Source organism: Corella eumyota, chromosome 5 (genome assembly GCF_963082875.1).
Source record: "Corella eumyota chromosome 5, kaCorEumy4.1, whole genome shotgun sequence".
Lineage (NCBI taxonomy): Eukaryota > Metazoa > Chordata > Ascidiacea > Phlebobranchia > Corellidae > Corella > Corella eumyota.
In genome coordinates, this window is record NC_137494.1 from 4,289,948 (window position 1) to 4,310,513 (window position 20,566).

The window sequence follows — 20,566 nt, forward strand, 5'->3', positions numbered from 1 at the left end:
AACGGAAAAATGAATTAGTTTATTAAAAATAAAAAAATTGATTAGTACTTGCATATTTTGTACTTTATAAATAAAAGTTAATTAATAATTAATAAAACTACTATTGTTAAATATATTTTAAACCTAGTAAAGTATATATTTTAACTAAAAATGTATATATTTTTAGCCACATTAATAAAAGTATTTTACCACATTTTTTTACCACATTTTTTACCCACATTATTTTGCCACATTTTTTACCACATTTTTTTACCACATTTTTATGCCACATTATTTTTGCCACATTTTTAAAAACTATTTTTGCCACATTTTTTTTATCACATTTTTTTACCACATTTCTTTACCACATTTTTTCGCCACAATTTTTGCCACATTTTTTTACCACATGTGGCAAAAAATCTCACAACCCCTCCTCTAAAAGTGTATATAAGAAGTGAAATGGGATTTTCCCAAATCTTGAAACAGTGTTGTCAATTAAAATAAATTAAACATAAAAAACTTTTAAAACTTATTAACATAGAAAAATAATTACTTGCACATAAAACACAAAAAAATCCATTGTTATAAAATTATTGCACAAAAAACTATATGCATACACAAATTGTTTTGCTGTTGTGGGTTGTTAGATTTTTAAGCTAAAGATCTATTTAAAACAAAATTTAGGTTTAAATAACAAATATAAAAATATTCTCTTAAAAATTCTAATAACTTGTTTTATTAACTGTAGTGTTTTAAACAACCGGCAGCGTGGTGTAGTGGTAAGAACAATTGCTACACCACCATAAGGTCGTGGGTTTAATCCCCACTGCTCTCATGCTATAGCAACCTTTAGTAAGGCGCTATGAACTCCTGCTGATCCAGCACTTTATTAGCAGCATAACTACCGGTCAATTATAGTCTCTTTAATATCCCAAACCGCCACAGGGAACTTGAGACTGGGTCGGAGTAATTTACATTACTCTATGTTTAAGTCGCACATTCGACCTTCCCACATCGAGGATAAATATACATACAAATAAAATTACCTGTCCAACATTGTAAATTATTTTGTTCACTCCACATTGCATTTGCTAAACAAGAAGTTGTATCAGATGTAAGTTGACTTTGATTGGAATAAAATAACTCTCCATTGTTAGAACAATTAAATGTTCCAACTAAGTTGTAAGTTTTTTATGTTGCACGAATTTTACCATTGTATGTAGAATTGCAATCTAATAGAAGAATTAGCAAATAAATTTAACCTTATATATCTTTTTTTAATATGAAACTTTTATTTAGTAGTTTCATTAAAAAATGATTTTTAATCTTTATCAAAGTGTATCTTTTAGCTAGTTATATTTTCATAACCCAACCATTTAATTTTAGGCATATCAAAAACATAAAAACTATTGTTATAAAACAATAGTTATGTAATATTTTTAAATAGAATAAGATCCTTAAAATAGAAAAACTTACATCGAAAAATATTCACCCAAACTTAAGGTTAACACAAGTAAAGCACCACCATCAACACATTTTAAAGTAACATTAGATGAACTAGTAAGAGGTTGTAAAAAGGTAAGGTTATAATTAATATTTCCATCTTTTATTACAAAGAAGAGTGTATATTTTAAAATACAAAAAGTATTTTTTTAAATACAAAACATTTTTGAAAGGAATTTCCCCATTAAACATAAAAATGTTGCAAAAAATAGAAATAAATACACAAGTAATTTAGCCACATTTAAATTTTAATATTCATTTTTATTACCTAATTAAAGTAAATTGCTTATTAATTATTTTAACCCTGTTTAACTTAAAAATAAAATAAATAGAATAATGTACGCATTCATGTCAATAAAATAAATAGCCTATTCAAGAATGAACAAAATTTTATTTTGAAAAAAAATTTCTATAAATGAAAATTAAATTATAAAATTACACATAATAAAAATTAAAAACGTTTTTAATTGCTGTACAATACTACAAAAATATATATTTTTTACCATATAAGGTACAAAATGTATTATAAATACAAATGTTACATTGGTAGCAATTGCTATTATTAATAATTAAAATCAAGTATTTACTTAAGTGAGTGCAGAACCGTATTATATAAAAAAATACTACAAATTATAATGAAGTGCAACTTTTTTTTGTATTTTATTATCTTGTTTGTAATCTAAAATAAAATTTTTCAGTTAGGTATTTTTAATATTTGTTAATAGCACCCCACACATTCGAGTTAAAAAACCACACTTTAATTACCTTGTTTAATTTGTTTTTTATTAGTTATAGGGGTCCATATAATGGATTCTTTTTAGAGTTTTCTACAAATAAAAACATGGTTGTTCTTTAGAATATTTTGATTTATATGTTTAAACATTTTTTAATTTGTTTATAACATGCAAATTTTGATTTATTTGTTAACAATAAACCAAATAAACATTTAAGAATAAAATTCTACATGGAATAATTATATTTCTTTTAAAAAAACGTCAAAATGATTACATTATTTAAATATAAACCTTTTTAATTTTTTAAAGTATGTTTTTTAAGAAAATTTTTAAGCAAACAGAGTTACAACTGTGGGGTATTTTCAAGTTGCCAATTACAGTTTAAAACATGTTGTCTGAAAATAAATGTTTACCTTGAAGTGAACTGTTGTTATTTTGTAAAGAATCTTTGTGTGCAATCACCTTCATTCGATGATTTTTACCTTTTAAATAAAAAATGAAAAAAAATCCTATAAATTGTTCTAAAATTTTTAATTTAAAAAAAATATTTGAGTACTAAAAAAACTATATCATACATTAAAATTACCTTCTTTTACATTGTGTGCCTCCTGTCTTTTATTTTTTTCTTAAACACAAAACAAAAATTTACTTTCACTGACAATATGACATTCTGATATTTAGTTTGATAGTTAAAGTAAATAAAAAACTAACTATGAAAACAAAATTTTTAAAACTTACTTTTCTTATACTGTTTATTTTTCCTGTAAAATTGAACTGCAAAAAGAACCAGCATAAAGAGGGCGAAGCCTCCAATAGAGCAGGCTATAATGACTATTGTGGGATCAAATGCTTCAGGTGCCTTTGTAGTGGTTGACTTTGTTGTTGTTGACTGTGTTGTTTTTGTAACAGTTGTTTTTTCTTGGGATGTTGTCACTACTACATTCGACTGAGATGTGGTTTCCAGGTTACTGGTACTGGAAATAGTAGAGTCCGGCAGCAATGTAGTTGATATAGCTGGTGATTGTGACGTGTCTGGTGCAGAACTGGTGGCCATACCAGTTGTAGTTACATCTTGAGTGGTGGTTACTTCAGCTAAGATTTTTGAATAATTATAAAAACTCTTAAGTTTAGTGTGCTCTTACAATAAGAGATTAACAACATGCCTATTTATTACCTGTTAACCTTAACATTTTTGACTTGGTATCTATTAAATTCATAGTTGAATTTAAATGATCTAATCTTATAAGAAGCTCATTATCAGCTAATGTTAAATCATTTACGGTTAGAATAGTTGTGGTGGATGTATATACCCCAGGAACAGTAAAATTGGCTCTAAAATTTTAAAAACAATTTTTTTATATTACTATTGTAATGAGGCATTGTAAATAAGTAAATTAATTTTATTTTATTAAATATAAACTAAATTTTACTCTGCTTTAAGTCTTTTAGTTGTTCCCATGACATATACATTGATAACTCCGTAACTTTGACATTGAATGGTAAATTCTAAAACCTATTATTGATTAAACAGTTTTTGAAAATAAATTTAAGTTGAGAAAACAATTTTAAGCTGTATCTATGACAAAAAAATAAATTTAAGACATTTTAAAAAATAAGTTTTCTTTCAATTTTTTATAGTTTTTAAAATTTTAAAATATTTTTAATTTAAAAAATATTACCAGAATACTTACATCATTGACATACCAATTAATTTCATAATAAAGATCAGTAAAATCTGTGACTGTTGCTGTTACATTAACACTTGAACCAATAATAATTAAAGGATCGGATAATTCCAAATTTGATATTTCACTAGTAATGAAGCCAACTAAAAAAAAATAGTTGTTTTAAAAAAACTACCATAATATATATTTTATTAAAATGTTTTATATTTTAAGGGTAAACTTACAGTTTGTTACCAGTAAGAGGGCATACACAAAAAATTTCATTTTTTTAGCCTTTTAAAAACAATTATACTGAGTTCCTACTTTTTCTTTTATAATCAAAAATATTTTAATTTCTAAAAATGTATTAACTTCAAAAAATAATACCCTAAATACATTTCAATAAAATTCGACCTAAAATATATATTAAATGTTCTTTTAAACAAAATAACAATTAACTTTCATAAGCTAACTAATAAAAATTCAACTTTTTTAATTTATGTCTGATTTGTGTTTACCTAATGACATCTGCACACATTGCTTCAGTGCGTTAAGAGTTTATATTTATGAGTAACCAATTAAAGCAAATATCAATTAAAATTTTTAGTATTTATAAAAGAAAATCAAACATGTCTATTTTAAATCTTTGTTACTTACCATGCTATGTTAAATTTTGTTTAATAGTTGAACAAATAACATCTATTGTCTTTGAATTATTTTTTATGTTACCACCCTTTGTAAATATTTGTTTATATTAAAAAAAAATTACCTAAGATTTAATAAAATTATCTTCTAAAAATAAAACATGTATTAACATTATTATATTCTAAAGCAATGTTAAAAAATTCTTTATGAAATCTGTAAAAATTTTAATAAGTTTTTTTACAATACAGTCCCACCCGATTATTAACTTTGCACAATTACTTATTTATTTACAATGTAATTTGATCATACTAGTAAAATTTGTTGGCAATTGGTTTTAATTGGGCATAATCCAACCATTATAACGTCTTTAACATAATGCCTTTTTTTAAAGATTTGTTGGACTAAATCAATAAATTATTATTTTTGGGCATAACCAGGGTGATATATATGTACAAAAATGTTAAAATTATAAGTAAAAAAAGATAAAAAGAACAACATTTTTAAATATTTTAATTAAATCAAATGTACACGTAAATAAAGAAAATGTTTTGTTCTTTAAAAAAGAGGTTTTTTACTTGTAAATTTTTTATTTTAAAATGTTTCCGTAACTTTAAATTTAATTTATTAAAAATAACTGTAACCAACACCTAATATGTAGGTATATCAAAGATATAGAATAGGTCATTTAGTTTGTGTGTTTATCGATATTGTATCTTTTATTTAATATATTTATCTTTATTACTAAATATTTCCGGGTAGGTTTCGATGAAATCATATAATAGTTTATTAAATACAATTGCATACATAGATCACAGATACTATTTCAAATTTTTTTTTGTTTATGGCAAGTTTAAAAAAATAGTTATGAGGTAAATTTAAAAGGTATTTATATTTTGAAATTTAGAAACAAGTTAGGCCTATCTTATTTGAACAAATCAAAATTATGAAAATAAAATATTCAATAATATTTACAAATTATCAGTATTAAAGAACCATGAAAAGATACCCATGTTCTTTTAAATATGTACATTATTAAATTATAAAGGCTAATATTGTCAGTAAGAAGTAAAAAGAAAGGCAGCAAATTTTATTTTTATTGCCATTTGACAATATAGTGCCAGTAAATTAAAACAACTGAAAATTTATGAAAACTTGTAGATTTTTTTAAAACTAACACACAATTACTTGAATTAGGTTTGATGGCCAAATAATTTTTAAGTGTATATATTTTTAACTGGTTTGACCATGTTTTAATATAGAAACCTGTTAAATTAAATACTTTATTAGTGTTTAAACAATCGAACTAGTTTATCTATTTGTTGCTTTATATCTTGAATTGGTATTGTAATTTAAAGATCATGCTGTAGGTGTCACTGATATGTAAATTACCTAAACATTTTTAAAAAATATATATTTTTTTTTTTAAGTTTGTTGTAAAATTTAGTGTTCGTTAGTGGGCGCTAGATATCTACGTAGTTTGATAAGGAAGCGAAAATATAAGGAAATGACTACGCCTAAAAATGCGACAACAGTTCAACTTAGTACGTCATTCATTGATTTTCCATAGTTTAAACAGAACCACGCGTAGTTTACGTCATACAAGGAAATACGCTTATTTTTATTCACATAAAAAGGAGAAAAATGATTCACCCTCTGTGGAAATGTGACGTCAATTTTGAGAAATTTTCTTTTTTATTCAAGTTTTTTAATTCAGTTTAAAATTAATAGGCTAAGGTTATACGAAAATTTAACACAGACCATAGTTTGCTGTTTATTACTATGCAATATTACGGCATCGACTACATACATAAATATGTTGATTTGTGTTGCTATAGCGATTTTAACTATTAAACCACCAAATGCGCCAGTAAATTTTATGACATCGACTATAAAATTTATTGAATTTCGTGCTAATGCAAACTCTTTGAACTCTAAATATAAATTTTTAATAAAATTGCGAAACCAGCAAACAACATAACGAAAGTGAAACTAACACACAATTACTTAAATTAGGCTTGGTGGCCAAATTTTTTTTTAACTGGTTTGACCATGTTTTAATATAGAAACATATTAAATTAAACACCTTGTTTATGTTTAAACACTGGTTTATCTTTTTTGTTGCTTTATATCTTGCATTGGTTTTATCACTTAAAGATTATGCTGTAGGTGTCACTGATATGTAAATTACCTAAATATTTTTAAAAAATAGTTATTTTTTTTAAGTTTGTTGCAAAATTTTGTGTTCGTTAGTGGGCGCTAGATATCTACGTTATTTAAATAAGGAAGTCAAAATATAAGGAAATGACTACGCCTAAAAATGCGACAACAGTCCAACTCGGTACGTCATTCATTGATTTTCCATAGTTTAAACAAAACCACGCGTAGTTTACGTCATACAAGGAAATACGCTTCTTTTTATTCGCATAAAAGGGAGGAAAATGATTCACCCTTTGTGGAAATGTGACGTTAGTTTTGACCAATTTTCTTTTTTATTCAATTTTTTTAATTCAATTAAAAATTAATAGGTTTAGGTTATACGGAACATAAATATGTTTATTTGTGTTGCTGTAGCGATTTTAACTGTTAAACCACCAAATGCGCCTGTAAATTTTATGACATCAACTATAAAATTTATTGAATTTCGTGCTAACGCAAACTTTTTTAACTCTTAAGTTTAAATTTTTAATAAAATTGCGAAACCAGCAAACAACATAACGAAAGTGTACCTAGTGACGACAAAGCAAAGTGTTTGGTTGTATATTAACCTTAACTTGCTCAACAAATTATTCTTGTCATTTAGTTTGAAGTAAATAAAAGCAATCGCCTACGCATACAACGTTTTGCCGCCAAGCCAATAAATATTTTGGTTTGTTAACATATTTACGTCTAATTATTATTAAGCCTTTTTATGGAAAACAGTCTCAATACAACAATAATACTAATGGAAGTAATATAAAGTTGTTTAACTACTTCTTTCGCAAAATAAAGTATAACTCCAGCACAACAAAGACATACTGTGTTATACTTGCATGCTATTTATATTTTAACAGTAACTAACACAAGTTTTTTTAAACTTTTATTTCATGAATCAAAATATACAAAGAATTAATTAGATTTTTAATCTGCATAGGATAATACATTTTACAAAATTAAAAAATAACACACCAATTAATATAAGGTTTTTAAAAATTGCACATTTTTAATCACTAAGCTTCTTGTAATATGAGAATATGATTTTCAGTTTCGTATCCATTCAAAATGGCTATTTTAGGATTTTGTAATAGGAGTGTGGTAATCCATTTATTAATTATATTTCCTTTATATTATATACAGTGGAAAATTACCATACAAATAATACAGAAAATGTTAAATGAAGAAATAAATCTGTGGTAGGAAAAATGAAGTAAAAATAAAACAGTGGAAAAATTATATAATACAATTACAGGCTACAATGACATGTCCAATTAAACATAACTTCTTAAGAATATGCAGTGCATAATAAGTAAGTACAATATGGTAAACAACAACTTTAAATTAAAACAACTAAAATTTTAGGATATAAAAAGGCATAAGTTTATCATGGAACATAAATTAAAGTTGAAACTATGATTTTTGATTGGCAAAAAGTTTATCTTAAAGTCATGAATAGCATGAAATTAGCACTACATAAAACAAACTTTTGCTAAGTACCTTAAGTTAACAAAATGTAAATTTTTTGTTACTATAAAAAATCTTTAACTACTTGTATAATAAATAGATGCAACAACATTTAAATTCTATTTATAGATTTTTAAAAACCAGTTCTTTTTATATAAAATATATTTTAAGATAAATGCATAATTTAAGTTATTTGCATGAGAGTCGTGAATGCATGTTTTTCGATAAAAAAATAATTGCTTGAATAGGCTAAATCATTACAAAAAAGCAATTATAATAAATGACATTGTTTTATAAAAGCACAAATATTATTAGCGATTGAACATTTTCTTACAGTAAATATATATAAAGAGTCTTTTTTAAGCATTGCTTATTGGATTAACACGTGGAACTAGAAGGCAAAACACTATATTCTTTATTCATGTTGTCACTGGGGTAGTTTCCATACCTACTCTAGGAAAAAAACTTTAATTAACATATGTTAATTTATACTAAAAATAGTTAAACTATTTTTGTATGATAAACTACTAAAACATGCCAAAAATAACATAAATTAGGTATGGAGAAAGCAAAAGGTTTGTAGAATTTAATGGCATTTTGAAAATAGTTAAGTCAAAGTTGTAACATGCTTTCAAATTGCAAATAAACTAACAAAATTTTATGAGCGAAACTAATTCTAACATGCAAATTGCTTTTTGTATGAGAAATGTGTAACAAAAAAGTTTAAAATTTTTTTTTTAATAAAAGTGAAATTAAAGGTTCAACATAAAAGAAAGTAAACATAATTTTTAAAATTATGCGACAAGGCAACCTACTACTTTCTATATCTTGTTTGCTTTAGTAGTCCTGTGTAACAATGTTAAATATTTACATTTTGTGCAAAAAACATTTGAACACCTTTTTATTTCGCTATTCATAAAGTCATAAAGACCAGTTTTTTAATTATAAAAAAAGGGTATGTTTTATTGCCTAACTACATTTATTACACACAAAAACATCTTAAAAACTTTTAAATTAAACTGATAAACTTACATGAGAATCATTGCCATGTAGGTTGTCACCATTTCCTTAAAAATAGATAAGGTTATTACTTTGTATTTTACTTCCTTGTTTGAGTTGACATAAGATTGTATACCAGGAAACTGTTGGCTTATTTTAAAACTTTATTGTTTGCATTGAAGCATGGATTTGGTGCATAAAATAACAATTAAGATTGTGTAGTGTGTGGGATGAATGCATTGTGTTTAAACTATCAATATTATTTTAAATTGATTTTTTAATGACTAAGCCTTCCTTTTATCTTTGTTGCATTGTTGTAAATAAAAATCTTAATAAAATATTATTTTCAGTCTGTGTAGGCTAAAGGATTTGATTTTAAACTACAATAATTATAAAACTGCATTATTATATTATCTTTTTAGTTAAGCAAAATGATATTTACCTGGTGGCTTTGGTTTTTTGTTGGGTTTCTTAACCTCAGCATAGGCTTCATCAGGTGCTGATTTAAGACAATGAATGATTAATTATTGATAAATGATCACACAAACCTCAGATAAAGAGTTTTATGATGTTGAAACTTTAATCACTTATGTATAATTGCAAGTATTTTACATTATTATTTGACATAATTTACATGATAATATTAAACATAATAAATCAAATTATGTCAAAGATTTGGATACCATTGGATTTTGTTAAATTATTTACATAAAAATCAAAATATTTATTAATTGAAAAAAAATTTCAAACACAACTTTCCATATTTTTTTACAGAAATTTAAATACCAGGTGCTGTATTTTTCTTTCCTTTTTTCTTTTTGCTAAAGTTGACTTCAGCATAAGCCTCACTTACTCCTGCAGAAGTCGAGGGAGCATAAAGAGGATTTACTTTCTTCTCTTTCTCATTTTTGCCTAGAATATAAATAAAAATTTTGCAAAAAATTTTTAAAAATTATTATTTTTTTACGTACACATAAATACTACTACTACTAATCCATTGATATTTTACCAACACAATGTTTTTATGCATTATCTTATTATGACCAACCGTTTTTCTTTTTAGGCTTCTTGACTTCAGCATAAGCATCCTCAATAAAGTCAGGATTACCAGGTTGGTAAAGTGGGTTTACCTTTTCTTCCTTTTCCCCTTTACCTTTAAGCAAATATTTAAAAAATAAGCTTGGAAAATATGCATATAATAACAAAAAAGGGCTTTAAAAGATTTTTTTTTAATTAACCCTTTTTTTTCTTGTTTTTAGGTTTATCCACAACTGCATAAGCATCTTCTATTCCATTTCCACCAGAAGGTCCATACAATGGATTATTTCGCTCTTCCTTTTCACTGTTGTCTATAGAAAAAATTAATATTAAAAAAAAACTTTTTTTGAAATATGAAATGTATAATTACCCTTCTTTTTCTTTTTTCCTTTTGGTTTGTCCACAACAGCATAAGCTTCCTCTGCCCCAGTACATGAGGTATCATATAAGGGGTTGTCCCTTTCCACCTTTTCGTCTTTAATTATAAATATTTAATTTTTAACTCAATGATTTTCATAAACCTTAAATAAAAAATTTCTTTATGCAACAAAAACATTAGAAAACAAAAGTTTCAAATAATTTATTTAATTTAATGCTAAAATATTTGATTTTATCTTTTATTACCTTTCTTTTTCTTCTTATTTTTAGGTTTATTGACAGCAGCATAGGCACCTGCACCATTTCCACCCGAAGATGCATACAAGGGGTTATCTCTTTCTTCTACATTTAAAAAGCATTTTATTAATAATGTTTTTTAGCCTTTCAAATTTCAAAATGCATTTGTTAAATTAACATTCCAGAAAAAAACTTAACTCAAGATATTACCTCTTTCTTGAGCATGGGAGTTTGTGTCATATAATGGGTTATCTCTGGTTTCTCTTTCTATAAAATTAAATATAGTAATTATAGGCTATATAAAGCTAATTAAATCAATTCTTAAACAAACAGTTAAGAAAAACATAATTTTATAACATATTTATTTAGACATACCAGTTTGCATATTTTGAATGGGAATGGATGTGTTTTTATTTTCTGTTATAAAAAAATAATCAAGTTTGTTATTTAAAATTAATTAGAAAAACTTTAGTAAAAATATAGCAAAAATTTTTCTTAGTTTATTCAAAAATAAAAATTATACTGTTTTAATTTAAACATTCGAAAAAACTAACCACCGTTCTTTTTGTTATTTTTTCTTCTTCGACACCAAAGAAACACCAAAACTGCAACCAAGATTGCAACAACAACAACTACCACAATCACAATTATTATTGTTGTGTCCAAACCACCTGAACCACTAGGACCATTGGGATCAATTGGTGTTGAATCAATAACATTAACATTAAATTCAACAGAAAGTGGTCGAGTAGGAATTGTAGGGGATTGAATAGTTAATGTATAACTACCATTGTCAGCTTGTGATACCTACATAAAAATGCTTAGTTAATTTTTCTTAAATTTTTAAATAAACATTTTTTTTTATGTTAGAAAACACTCGATAAATGCATTTAGCTTAAATTGCATGTACATTTACAATATCAATATATTTTAATATTTTTAGCAAATAAGTTATTACTTAATTTACCTTATTCCTTGTGAATGTAAAAGTCTGTGAGTCACTTATATTGGTTAGTGGGTTCATATTATCATTTGCAACATTACTTCCTGGTTTTAAAATTTAAATAATAATATCACACATTATAAGCTGCAATTTTAATTCCTACAAAATATTTTACAATCAACTTATTTAAAATGAGCTCTTAAAACTTTTCTTTTATATTTAAAAATAACAAACCATTTAAAGTAAGATTTGAAATAGTAGAAAGCGGATTGGAAATAAATTGAAGTGTGCAAGTTCCAGTTTGATTGACAACCCAAGGTAATGAACATTCAACTTCTGTGAGGGGATTGGTTAGTCTGGGTGAATCTATTTGAAAAAAATTAACGTTAATGAATCTACACATAAATTTCATTTTCAGAATAATTGCAAAGCTGATTTGTTTTCTGTCTAAGTTAATATGCATAACTGAAGCACAAAATTATTGAAAATTATATTTTATTAGTGAGAAATCATCAGAACACAAATAAATTTGATTTTTCATCATAAAAATTAAAACTAAATTAATTAATGTACATTAACAAATATACCACAAAAAATATGGAAAAATAATATAAATAAAAAAACTTTTGGTATTTGAATTAATAACAACACAATTTATCTACAAACACACTTAATTTCAAATTAAATCTCGGCCTTTACATAAATTTGCGTCGTGATTATAAAAAAGATACAGAAATTTATTTCAAAAGTTAAAACTTATTTAAATAATAATAAACCCTCTAAAAATTGTAAAAATATGTTAAACATGAAAAGCTCTAAAACATGCAAATTTGAAAAACACTACAGTTTAACTTACATAAAACATCAATATATATTCTAACTTCTGATTTTCCAAAAGCATCATTTGTTAAACAAATATAATATCCAGTGTCATAAGGTTGTAAGGATGACAACTCAATCATAGAACTTGTGTCATTAATTGTTCTGTTATTACTTGGTAAACTCCATCTAAATTGAGTTTCTAGCTCATTTGAGTACTCCAAATTGCATGTCAAAGTTGTTGAGTTGTTTAAGTAAAGTGTTGTTTTGTTGTTGGTTGTCTTTATTGCAGCATTTCCTAACAATTAATTCAATTTTATTGTAAGTTTGGATAACATTTTTCAGGAAGATAATAAACCATAATTGTAAAATAAAAAAGAATTTTTGACATTATTTTGTACTAAATCATTTTGCTTACTTTGTTCAGGAATCACTAACACTTTTTCTTTGTTACTCCGTGTTGAATCAACTGAATTTGCAGCATTGCAAAAGACTGTCCCAGAATTATTTAAAGGTTGATTAAACTGAGAAAGATTACTGAAATTTTTTAAAGTGTGGCAGTTTACATTATCTTGACACAAAATCCATGAATATTGTGGGGTAGGATTTCCATCACTTGAACAACTCATTACCAAATTTTGATCAGATCTGATTAAATATCCACTTGCTAAGTTTATTACAAACTCTGATGTTTGAATAATATTTGTTGGTAAACGAGGAGAATCTGGCAATTTTTTTGTCTTTTTTAATATTGTTTAATAGAATCAAAACATAAAACACTTTATTTATTTGTTAGCAAAAAAGTAATACTATAACTTAATTTTAGTAAACCATTTCTACAACTAAAAACTAATTGAAATTTTTAAACTAATACTATAATTGGGATAATTTTTGTACTGTTAAGTTAACATTGTTTCAACATTAACTCTTACACAAAACTTTAATATTTATTCTAGCAGCTTAGTTTCCAAATGAGTTTTTTTTTATAAACTCATAAGGTTGAAAAGATGACAATCAATCAGAACTGCTTAATTTATTGTTCTGTTATTACTTGGTAAACTTCATTTAAATTGGTTGTCTAGCTCATTTGAGTAATAAAAAATGCATTTTAAAGTTAATGGGTTGTTTAAATACAGAAAGCCTGTTTACATGTGTGTTTAAAATAACTTCAAGATCGGTTCCGAATCGCAAAAAAGTGCTAATTTCAAATGCTTATATGCCCTCAGTTTACATGCGCTTTTTAAACCTTGTTGAAGTTCGCTTCGGTAAGTTGTTTGTTGTGGCTAAAACATTATCAAGTATGTCAGTTGGCAGTTTGTGTACGCTTATACCAGTAGTACACGTATATAATTTAATATTGTGTGAAAAATACAACAGTTATCTACATTAGCCAACTGTCCTTCTGGCTGTTTGATTTAGGCAGGCAAAACAAAATAAAATGATGTTTTATAAAAATTTTTGCAAACTAAAAGTCCATAGACTTGAACTTAAATTTTTGTTTCAGAACCGTGTTTGAGTTTCAAAACCACGTCTCCTAAGCGTACCGAACTCCAACACGGTTTAAGCGCCCTTGTTAACAGGCTTAGTTTTTTAGTTGATTAGTTGTTTAGTAGAGTTTACACTTAAACCTTTTTATCTAAATCTTTTACATTTGAATATATATGTAAACCCTATTTTAATTAAAACTGTTACATTTGGACCTTTTTATCTGCTCTAAACCTCTTCCCTTTTTATATGCTCTTAACATTTAAACCCTTAAACCTCTTCATTCGAACTACTTACAAATAAATCCTTCACTTGAACTTACAAATAAATCCTTCATCTAACATTAAAACTTCTTGTAACACTACTGTTGTGTTTATTTTTGCCACAACAATGCTGATTACTCAAAAAGTAGGGCTTTAGGTGTATTAGGTTTACAAATATAGGGGGTTAAGTTAAAAGTGGCTTAAATGTATGGAGTGTAAACAAAAGGTTTAGTTTAAGAGGGTTTAAATATCAAAAGGTTCGTAAAAAGGGGTTGAAATAAAATAGGCTTAAATAAGGGGTTTACTTGTAAGCTACATTTTTTTTTTTTAACTTACATTGCACATTCAGTGTTTCAATATTTGATCTTCCAGTTTGATTAAATTCTGATAGTTGAGTAAATGGAGAATTTGCTTGACAATATACTTCTTTACCATTGTCAGATGCTGTTAAATTTGCTGTTGTAAAAGTAGTACTCTTAAATACAATACAAAAAAATTAAAAGGTGTTAATGACTTTGTTAAATTCAGACCCAATGTTTTATTTTATAATTTCAGCATTTAAAAAATAGGGAGAAAAACATAAAGAGTGTCATAATAAATTATATTAATAATCAAGCATATCTTACAACATTTAGTATGGATTTACTATCTTCGATTTTGAAAGTAGATGAAGTTGCACTAGGAATAACTTGATCATAATCACAAGTTAAATCTAATCTATTTCCTTCAATCACTGTTTGAACTCCATTTAATGTTACAGTTGGTGCTGCAACAGAAAAAAGTTGGCTAGTTTTTAAAATCAAAACAACTTTTAAACTTAACAATGAAATAAGATGTTTTTTATAAAATTTTATTCTTTTGATTAGTAGAACAATGATATATATTAACAAGTTAAAATCTTTGTGATGAAGCTATTGCGAGTTTTGATTTTTTTTGTAAAATGGAAACTTGACACAAGAGGCAATATTTTGCCGTATTACAAAACCACATCTCCTGGTTTTATCAAATTTTTAATTAACAATGCCTGTCAGGTTTGGTTGGTAAAGGATCACAAAATTAAAAAAGCTCAGGTTAACCATGTATTATTAAGGTTAAGAATAGCAGTAAAAAATGAGTTTTGCTTAATGCCGATATACATATTACTGTCTAACAAATAGTTTTTCTTTTAAACTGTAGTGTTGGCTGCCAACTAATGTGTATTGTACATATAAAAAAGCACTAGGTATGTGTTATATTTTTTTAAATGTTTTAATCATTTAATGATGCATGGGACAATTTGAAAGCACAGCTAATTCTAGTTCACAATATCCTAATTATATTATTCACTAAACTGAATGTAAGTATAAAAAACCTTATACACACTGCATAAGTACATACAACATATAAAGTATTGCCTACTGCCTTTACTTTATTAGATTGTGTGCCCTAAAAATGACAATGTTGTCAGTTATTTTCAATTAAACAATAAAAATTTTAGGTTTAAAAGAAATTGATTTAAAGGGATGTAATAAACTCTCGTCGGAAATTCGGAGTGAGAGAATTATCACCTGTGGATTACAGTTTATCTCTTATGGTAAACGGCACGTTGTTTTGTCTAGACGTGGACAACATACGTGACCCAAAATAAGTATAGGAGAACCAAACAATTGATGCAATTATTTTTATTTTTTAAAATAACTGCTAGGCCTCAACAGCAGCATACCAATTGTTTTTACTACCCTCACTATTCCCTCGTACCACTTGGCTTAATAATGCAAAAAAAACATCTTCAAATTTTTAAAATGTCTTTTAAATTAAAATATTTTTTTAAATACTAAATTATTAAGCTACCAAAAATGTTATTACCTGTCCAGCATTGTAAATTATTTTGTCCACTCCACATTGCATTTGCCAAACATGTAGTTGTATTAGATGTAAGTTGACTTTGATTGGAATAAAACAACTCTTCATTGTTAGAACAACTAAATGTTCCATTTGAGTTGTAAATTAAAAGTGGTTCTGGTGATTCAACTTTAACATTGTATGGAAGAAAAGAATTGCAATCTTTAAAAAAATATTTCTAAATTTAAATAAAATCCTTAAAGTGTTATGTTACAGAGTTTTGCAATTTTGTAAATGATGTATATAGCATGTTAGTATGGTTGACAATGAATCATAAAATGGCTTTAAAACCTTTAAAAAATGTCTGTGGTACTTACAATTTAATTTTAAAAAATACTGGAAAATGATTAACATAAAAAACCAGGTTACCATATTTTTTGTGTGAGGTAGAAAGTACTAAGTAGCGTAGTGAATCTGTACACCACTTCATTTCAAACAGGGCTTCCCTTTTCTTTTTTTTAATTAATTTAAATTTTTTTTTTAAGTTGTATAACTTAAAAACTAGGTAAAATTATTTAAAGTAAAAATCATTTTTGTGTTCAGTGACACCAACCTTATTAATTTGTGAGTATAAAAATATCTCTAATATATGACTTTAAATAAATTTAAAAATATTTAAGTAACCTTGATTACCTGTAACATTAATTGCTATACTGAGGGAAAACAATGTCATACCAGCACCAGTACATTTCATTTTAATATCAAGATCTGCCGTAGCATGTTTAGCAAAGGTTAAATTGGACACAATATTGGTAGTTCCTGTGCAAGTGACTTCAACATTATCTATGTTAGAACCAACACAGCCACTTGAGCCCAAAAAAAACTGCCGAGAATCTGAATTATAATACCATGTGCAAATGCCTGTTTCATGTAAAGTAAAGCTGGATTGTACTATAAGCCCAACATATTCAGTAGCTAAATTTCTAGATTGATTTACACTTGATGGAATTGCAATGATAGTGTTTTGAGCTGAAGTAACTAGAAAATGCATTATGTTGTAAATTTAGCAGTTTTTCCAAATTTAAAAAATTTAAACCAATTTCTTTAAAGTATAAAATATACAAAGAAATAACTAACAATACCGAAATTTAATAAAAAATCAAATTATTTTATTGTACAGATAATATTAAAAGCATTATAGTTTATATAAAATTTATTTTCAGCTTTAATTACTATAAATTTAATTTATAGTGTTGTGCTTAACAAACACAATTATTACTAAAAAATATTGTGATTTAACCTAAAATTAAAAAAAAATTTACCACAAAATAAACCAATAAATAAATGTATTGTTAGCATATTTCAGAAAAATTCAATTTTTCTTTCTTCAATTATTTAAAGCTATTTTTAGATAAACTATATCACCCTTAGTTAAAGTACCTCTACACCTCCAAGTGTAAAAAAATGGATTTAATTTCTAAAAATATTAATAAAAGATTACAAACTTATATAATACTTTTTTTTAACCAAATTGGGAGATGGGCTTATGGGTTTAATTGGCACAAGTGCCAAGAAAATTTGCCAAAAATCTGCCGAACCATGTGCCAAACAAAAATCTAGTTTATTATTCAGCACCAGATATAAAATCCAGTTCAATATTTAGTCCTAAATTAAAAATTGCTGGTATTATTAGATTTAACATACATTCTGGATAAAAGGGTCTATATTACCCCTTACCAAAATCTTAATTTAAAATCTGGTGCCAAATAATGAACCAGGAACCGAAGTCTAACTTCACGCCGGTTCTTCAATTTGGTATTGTAGAATCAATTGTAATAAGTCTATTACAATCAATTCTAAGTTCAAGCTAGTTCAAAGTCATTGAATTGACATGTACAACAATTATTCTTGTTACAACGGGAGTTAACTCCAACCAAGCACTCTTAAATCGCTCTTACTGGGAATAAACCATGTAACCTGTAAGTAGAAGGCCAATGCCTTAACACTAAACAAACTTTTATTCCCTTCCAGTTTTGCTATAAATACTGAAACAATTTAAACTTTTATTACCAATCTACCAATAGTTGGTCATCGACCAGTCTGGAAAGTAGGACAGTTTTCAACAAGATCTCGTGCGTGCAAGCGTAAAAAATGGCGTGACCGCGCGTGCACGCGTACTACGATTTTCGGTCTAAGCGTGATTTATGTTGGCGTGCTTTACTTAAATCTGGCTTAAATAAACAAGGCGTCAGCATTGCGAGTGCACAAATTTTTTTAAAAACCAGGCGTGCAAAACGTTGATTTTGGGCGTGCATTTTTTTTCACCGAAAAAAATCTCGTGCGTGCACGCTGCCCTACTTTCCAGACTGGGTCATCGATCGTCACATTGCAGAACCAATCTATCGATAGTTGGTCACCGTCGCATCTCGCAACAACAGGACCTACAAACTGAGCTATCTTACTGTAACCGTAACGGAATGCCAGACACTTCGGCCCCCGGACACTTCGGCCAAAATTTTTTTTTCAAAACAGCGGGGATTTGGCATTTTAATTACCGCGATAAATTTTATTTCCGCGTAGTTATATACAGTTTTTTAGACAGTATTTGAAACAAAATAAGCAGTAAATTAATATTTTTTTTTTTAATAATAATGTGCAAGAACATGTTATCTTTGTTTTCCGGTGTCAATTTTTTAATTGTGCCAAATCCCCGCTGTTTTAAAAAAAAAATTTTGGCCGAAGTGTCTTGGCCGAAGTGTCCGGGGGCCGAAGTGTCTGGTTACCCAATGCGCCAAATGATAAATTTTGAGAAAATGTGCCAATGTTACCAAATAATTTTTCAATGTAGAAAATGTGCCAATGCTGCCAACTAATTTTTCTTATTTTACATTTATTTATCATGGATGTGAGAAGGTAAGCTTTAAGAGTATACGTGAAGCAACATTTGTTACACAGACCTAATTTCGAATTGACTTTGAGAGTTTGGGATATCATAGATTATAATCGCCAAATAATAAGCTGCTGGTTGAGTGTTGGCAGCAGAAGTTTATACCGCATACACCACTTTTCTTTATGATGTTACAGCATGAAAACAGTTAAAAACGAACTTAAGACCTTAAGTTATAAAATTATTTTGACCACTACACTATCATGCCAGTGTCACAATTTTTTATTTATTTTTTATTTGTTTTATTTTTTTTATTATTAATTATAATAAATTGATGTTAGTGTTTAAAATCTATTTCGATTATAAATAGGTATATCAAGGTAAAAGTGTTTTTAAAAATAAAATAAAAATAAATTTATTTATGCTATGATTAATCACAACAACTTTTTGTCTCATTTTTAAATCTTTTATTTAAAAAAAAATGTGATTTTTGTAAAAAGGTCGGAGACGTTTGTATTAAAAAAAACGCCAAAACTAAATTATCACAGCAATTTACATCCCTCTTAATTTTTTTAAATATTTAGTCTACTTGAAATAAAGTTATTTTTATTGTTTATATCAACGACGTGATCTTGCAACAAACTAAAAACTCATAAAATAAAAGCTATTTTATTTAAGTATTTTTTATTTATAGATATTTATACAAACGCAAAAATCAAAGTTAAACATTTAAATCGTATAATTTTTCTTAAACATTTTTTTATTTTAGTGTTTATTGGTGGAAAAACTTTAAATACAAATAAAAAAATGTAGTATAGGTAAAACGTAGTATTTTAAATACAATACGTTCATATATATAACTCATTTGTTTTCTAGCAATCTGTAGTAATAACCATATTTACTTCGATATTGAAATGCATTTGTAATTACGTTTATAAGTAACCATAAAACATATTATGTTTGTTGGGTTGTTTATTTGTATAAAAATCAAGCATGGCTTTTATTATTTAAGATTTTAATCAAATGTGTTTCTTGCATTATTGAAAATTTAACATCTTATAAACTATGTTCAAATTCCAGTTGAGTAATGTCATCCATTTTACAAATATTTATATATTTGTGTAACTGCAATATAATTAGTTAGCCAGTGGTGGGAGAGGGGTACAAGTTTTCCCCAAATACTCCCCCAAATAATATTTCCGGTCCTCCACAACTGACTCACCCTTTTCGGTCCTCGCTTGCATATCTACAAAGAAGTTTTATTTTTTTAAACCATTCTGAATCGTTAAAACTTTGATGTTAAACAATTAGCAGGTTTTACTGCCAATCCCCTCTTCTGCTATCTCCTCCAGCGAGCCTCCTTGCCTCCATGTGTATTTTTTTTTAAATATATACCTTTTAAGCATTTTGTACTAACAGAATAACAATAAATTAACTTCTCTACCAAATAATTCAATTGCAGTGTTACCTCTAACAACACATTTATTTTAAATTTAGTAAAATGCAAAAATAAA

General features: G+C 26.5%; 1 protein-coding gene and 1 long non-coding RNA gene across 11 annotated transcripts; one reads left to right on the forward strand and one right to left on the reverse strand.

Annotated features, from left to right (window-relative positions):
• The first annotated feature begins 6,021 nt into the window (after positions 1-6,021).
• LOC145753880 (uncharacterized) lies at positions 6,022-12,005 on the forward strand. 3 transcript variants are annotated; one of them, XR_014283879.1, is made up of 4 exons: positions 6,022-8,027; positions 9,604-10,292; positions 10,441-10,657; positions 10,868-12,005. It is a non-coding gene; the product is annotated as an uncharacterized LOC145753880 (long non-coding RNA). The 3 variants fall into 3 exon arrangements; XR_014283878.1 differs by having other exon boundaries at positions 10,245-10,292; XR_014283877.1 differs by having other exon boundaries at positions 6,022-10,292.
• On the reverse strand, positions 7,595-18,584 carry LOC145753832 (uncharacterized). Of its 8 annotated transcripts, none has more exons than XM_082570295.1 (21): positions 17,488-18,583; positions 16,859-17,203; positions 16,190-16,387; positions 14,971-15,110; positions 14,681-14,819; positions 13,015-13,320; positions 12,634-12,894; positions 12,012-12,143; positions 11,802-11,881; positions 11,389-11,641; positions 11,210-11,251; positions 11,045-11,101; positions 10,844-10,939; positions 10,590-10,694; positions 10,420-10,530; positions 10,230-10,334; positions 9,968-10,093; positions 9,624-9,680; positions 9,215-9,249; positions 8,998-9,028; positions 8,605-8,630 (listed from the first exon to the last, which is right to left on the reverse strand). In XM_082570295.1, the coding sequence occupies exons 1-20, from the start codon at positions 17,522-17,524 to the stop codon at positions 9,020-9,022; spliced, it is 2,634 nt and encodes an 877-aa protein (XP_082426421.1). In that variant the 5' UTR covers positions 17,525-18,583; the 3' UTR covers positions 8,605-8,630; positions 8,998-9,019. The 8 variants fall into 8 exon arrangements, 7 of the variants coding, with proteins under 7 accessions (XP_082426418.1, XP_082426423.1, XP_082426424.1 ...); XM_082570294.1 differs by having other exon boundaries at positions 8,605-8,635; XM_082570292.1 differs by lacking the exon at positions 8,998-9,028 and having other exon boundaries at positions 7,595-8,635.
• Positions 18,585-20,566: the final 1,982 nt, after the last annotated feature.

Coding starts and splice junctions, on each gene's coding strand:
- LOC145753832 (XM_082570292.1), bottom strand. CDS start 17,524: ATGCTAACAATACATTTATTTATTGGTTTATTTTGTG. Junction 15,111..16,189: donor TAATTTACAATGCTGGACAG/GTAATAACATTT, acceptor TTTCTGTTGCAG/CACCAACTGTAACATTAAAT. Junction 9,681..9,967: donor AAAGAAAAATACAGCACCTG/GTATTTAAATTT, acceptor GTCTTAAATCAG/CACCTGATGAAGCCTATGCT.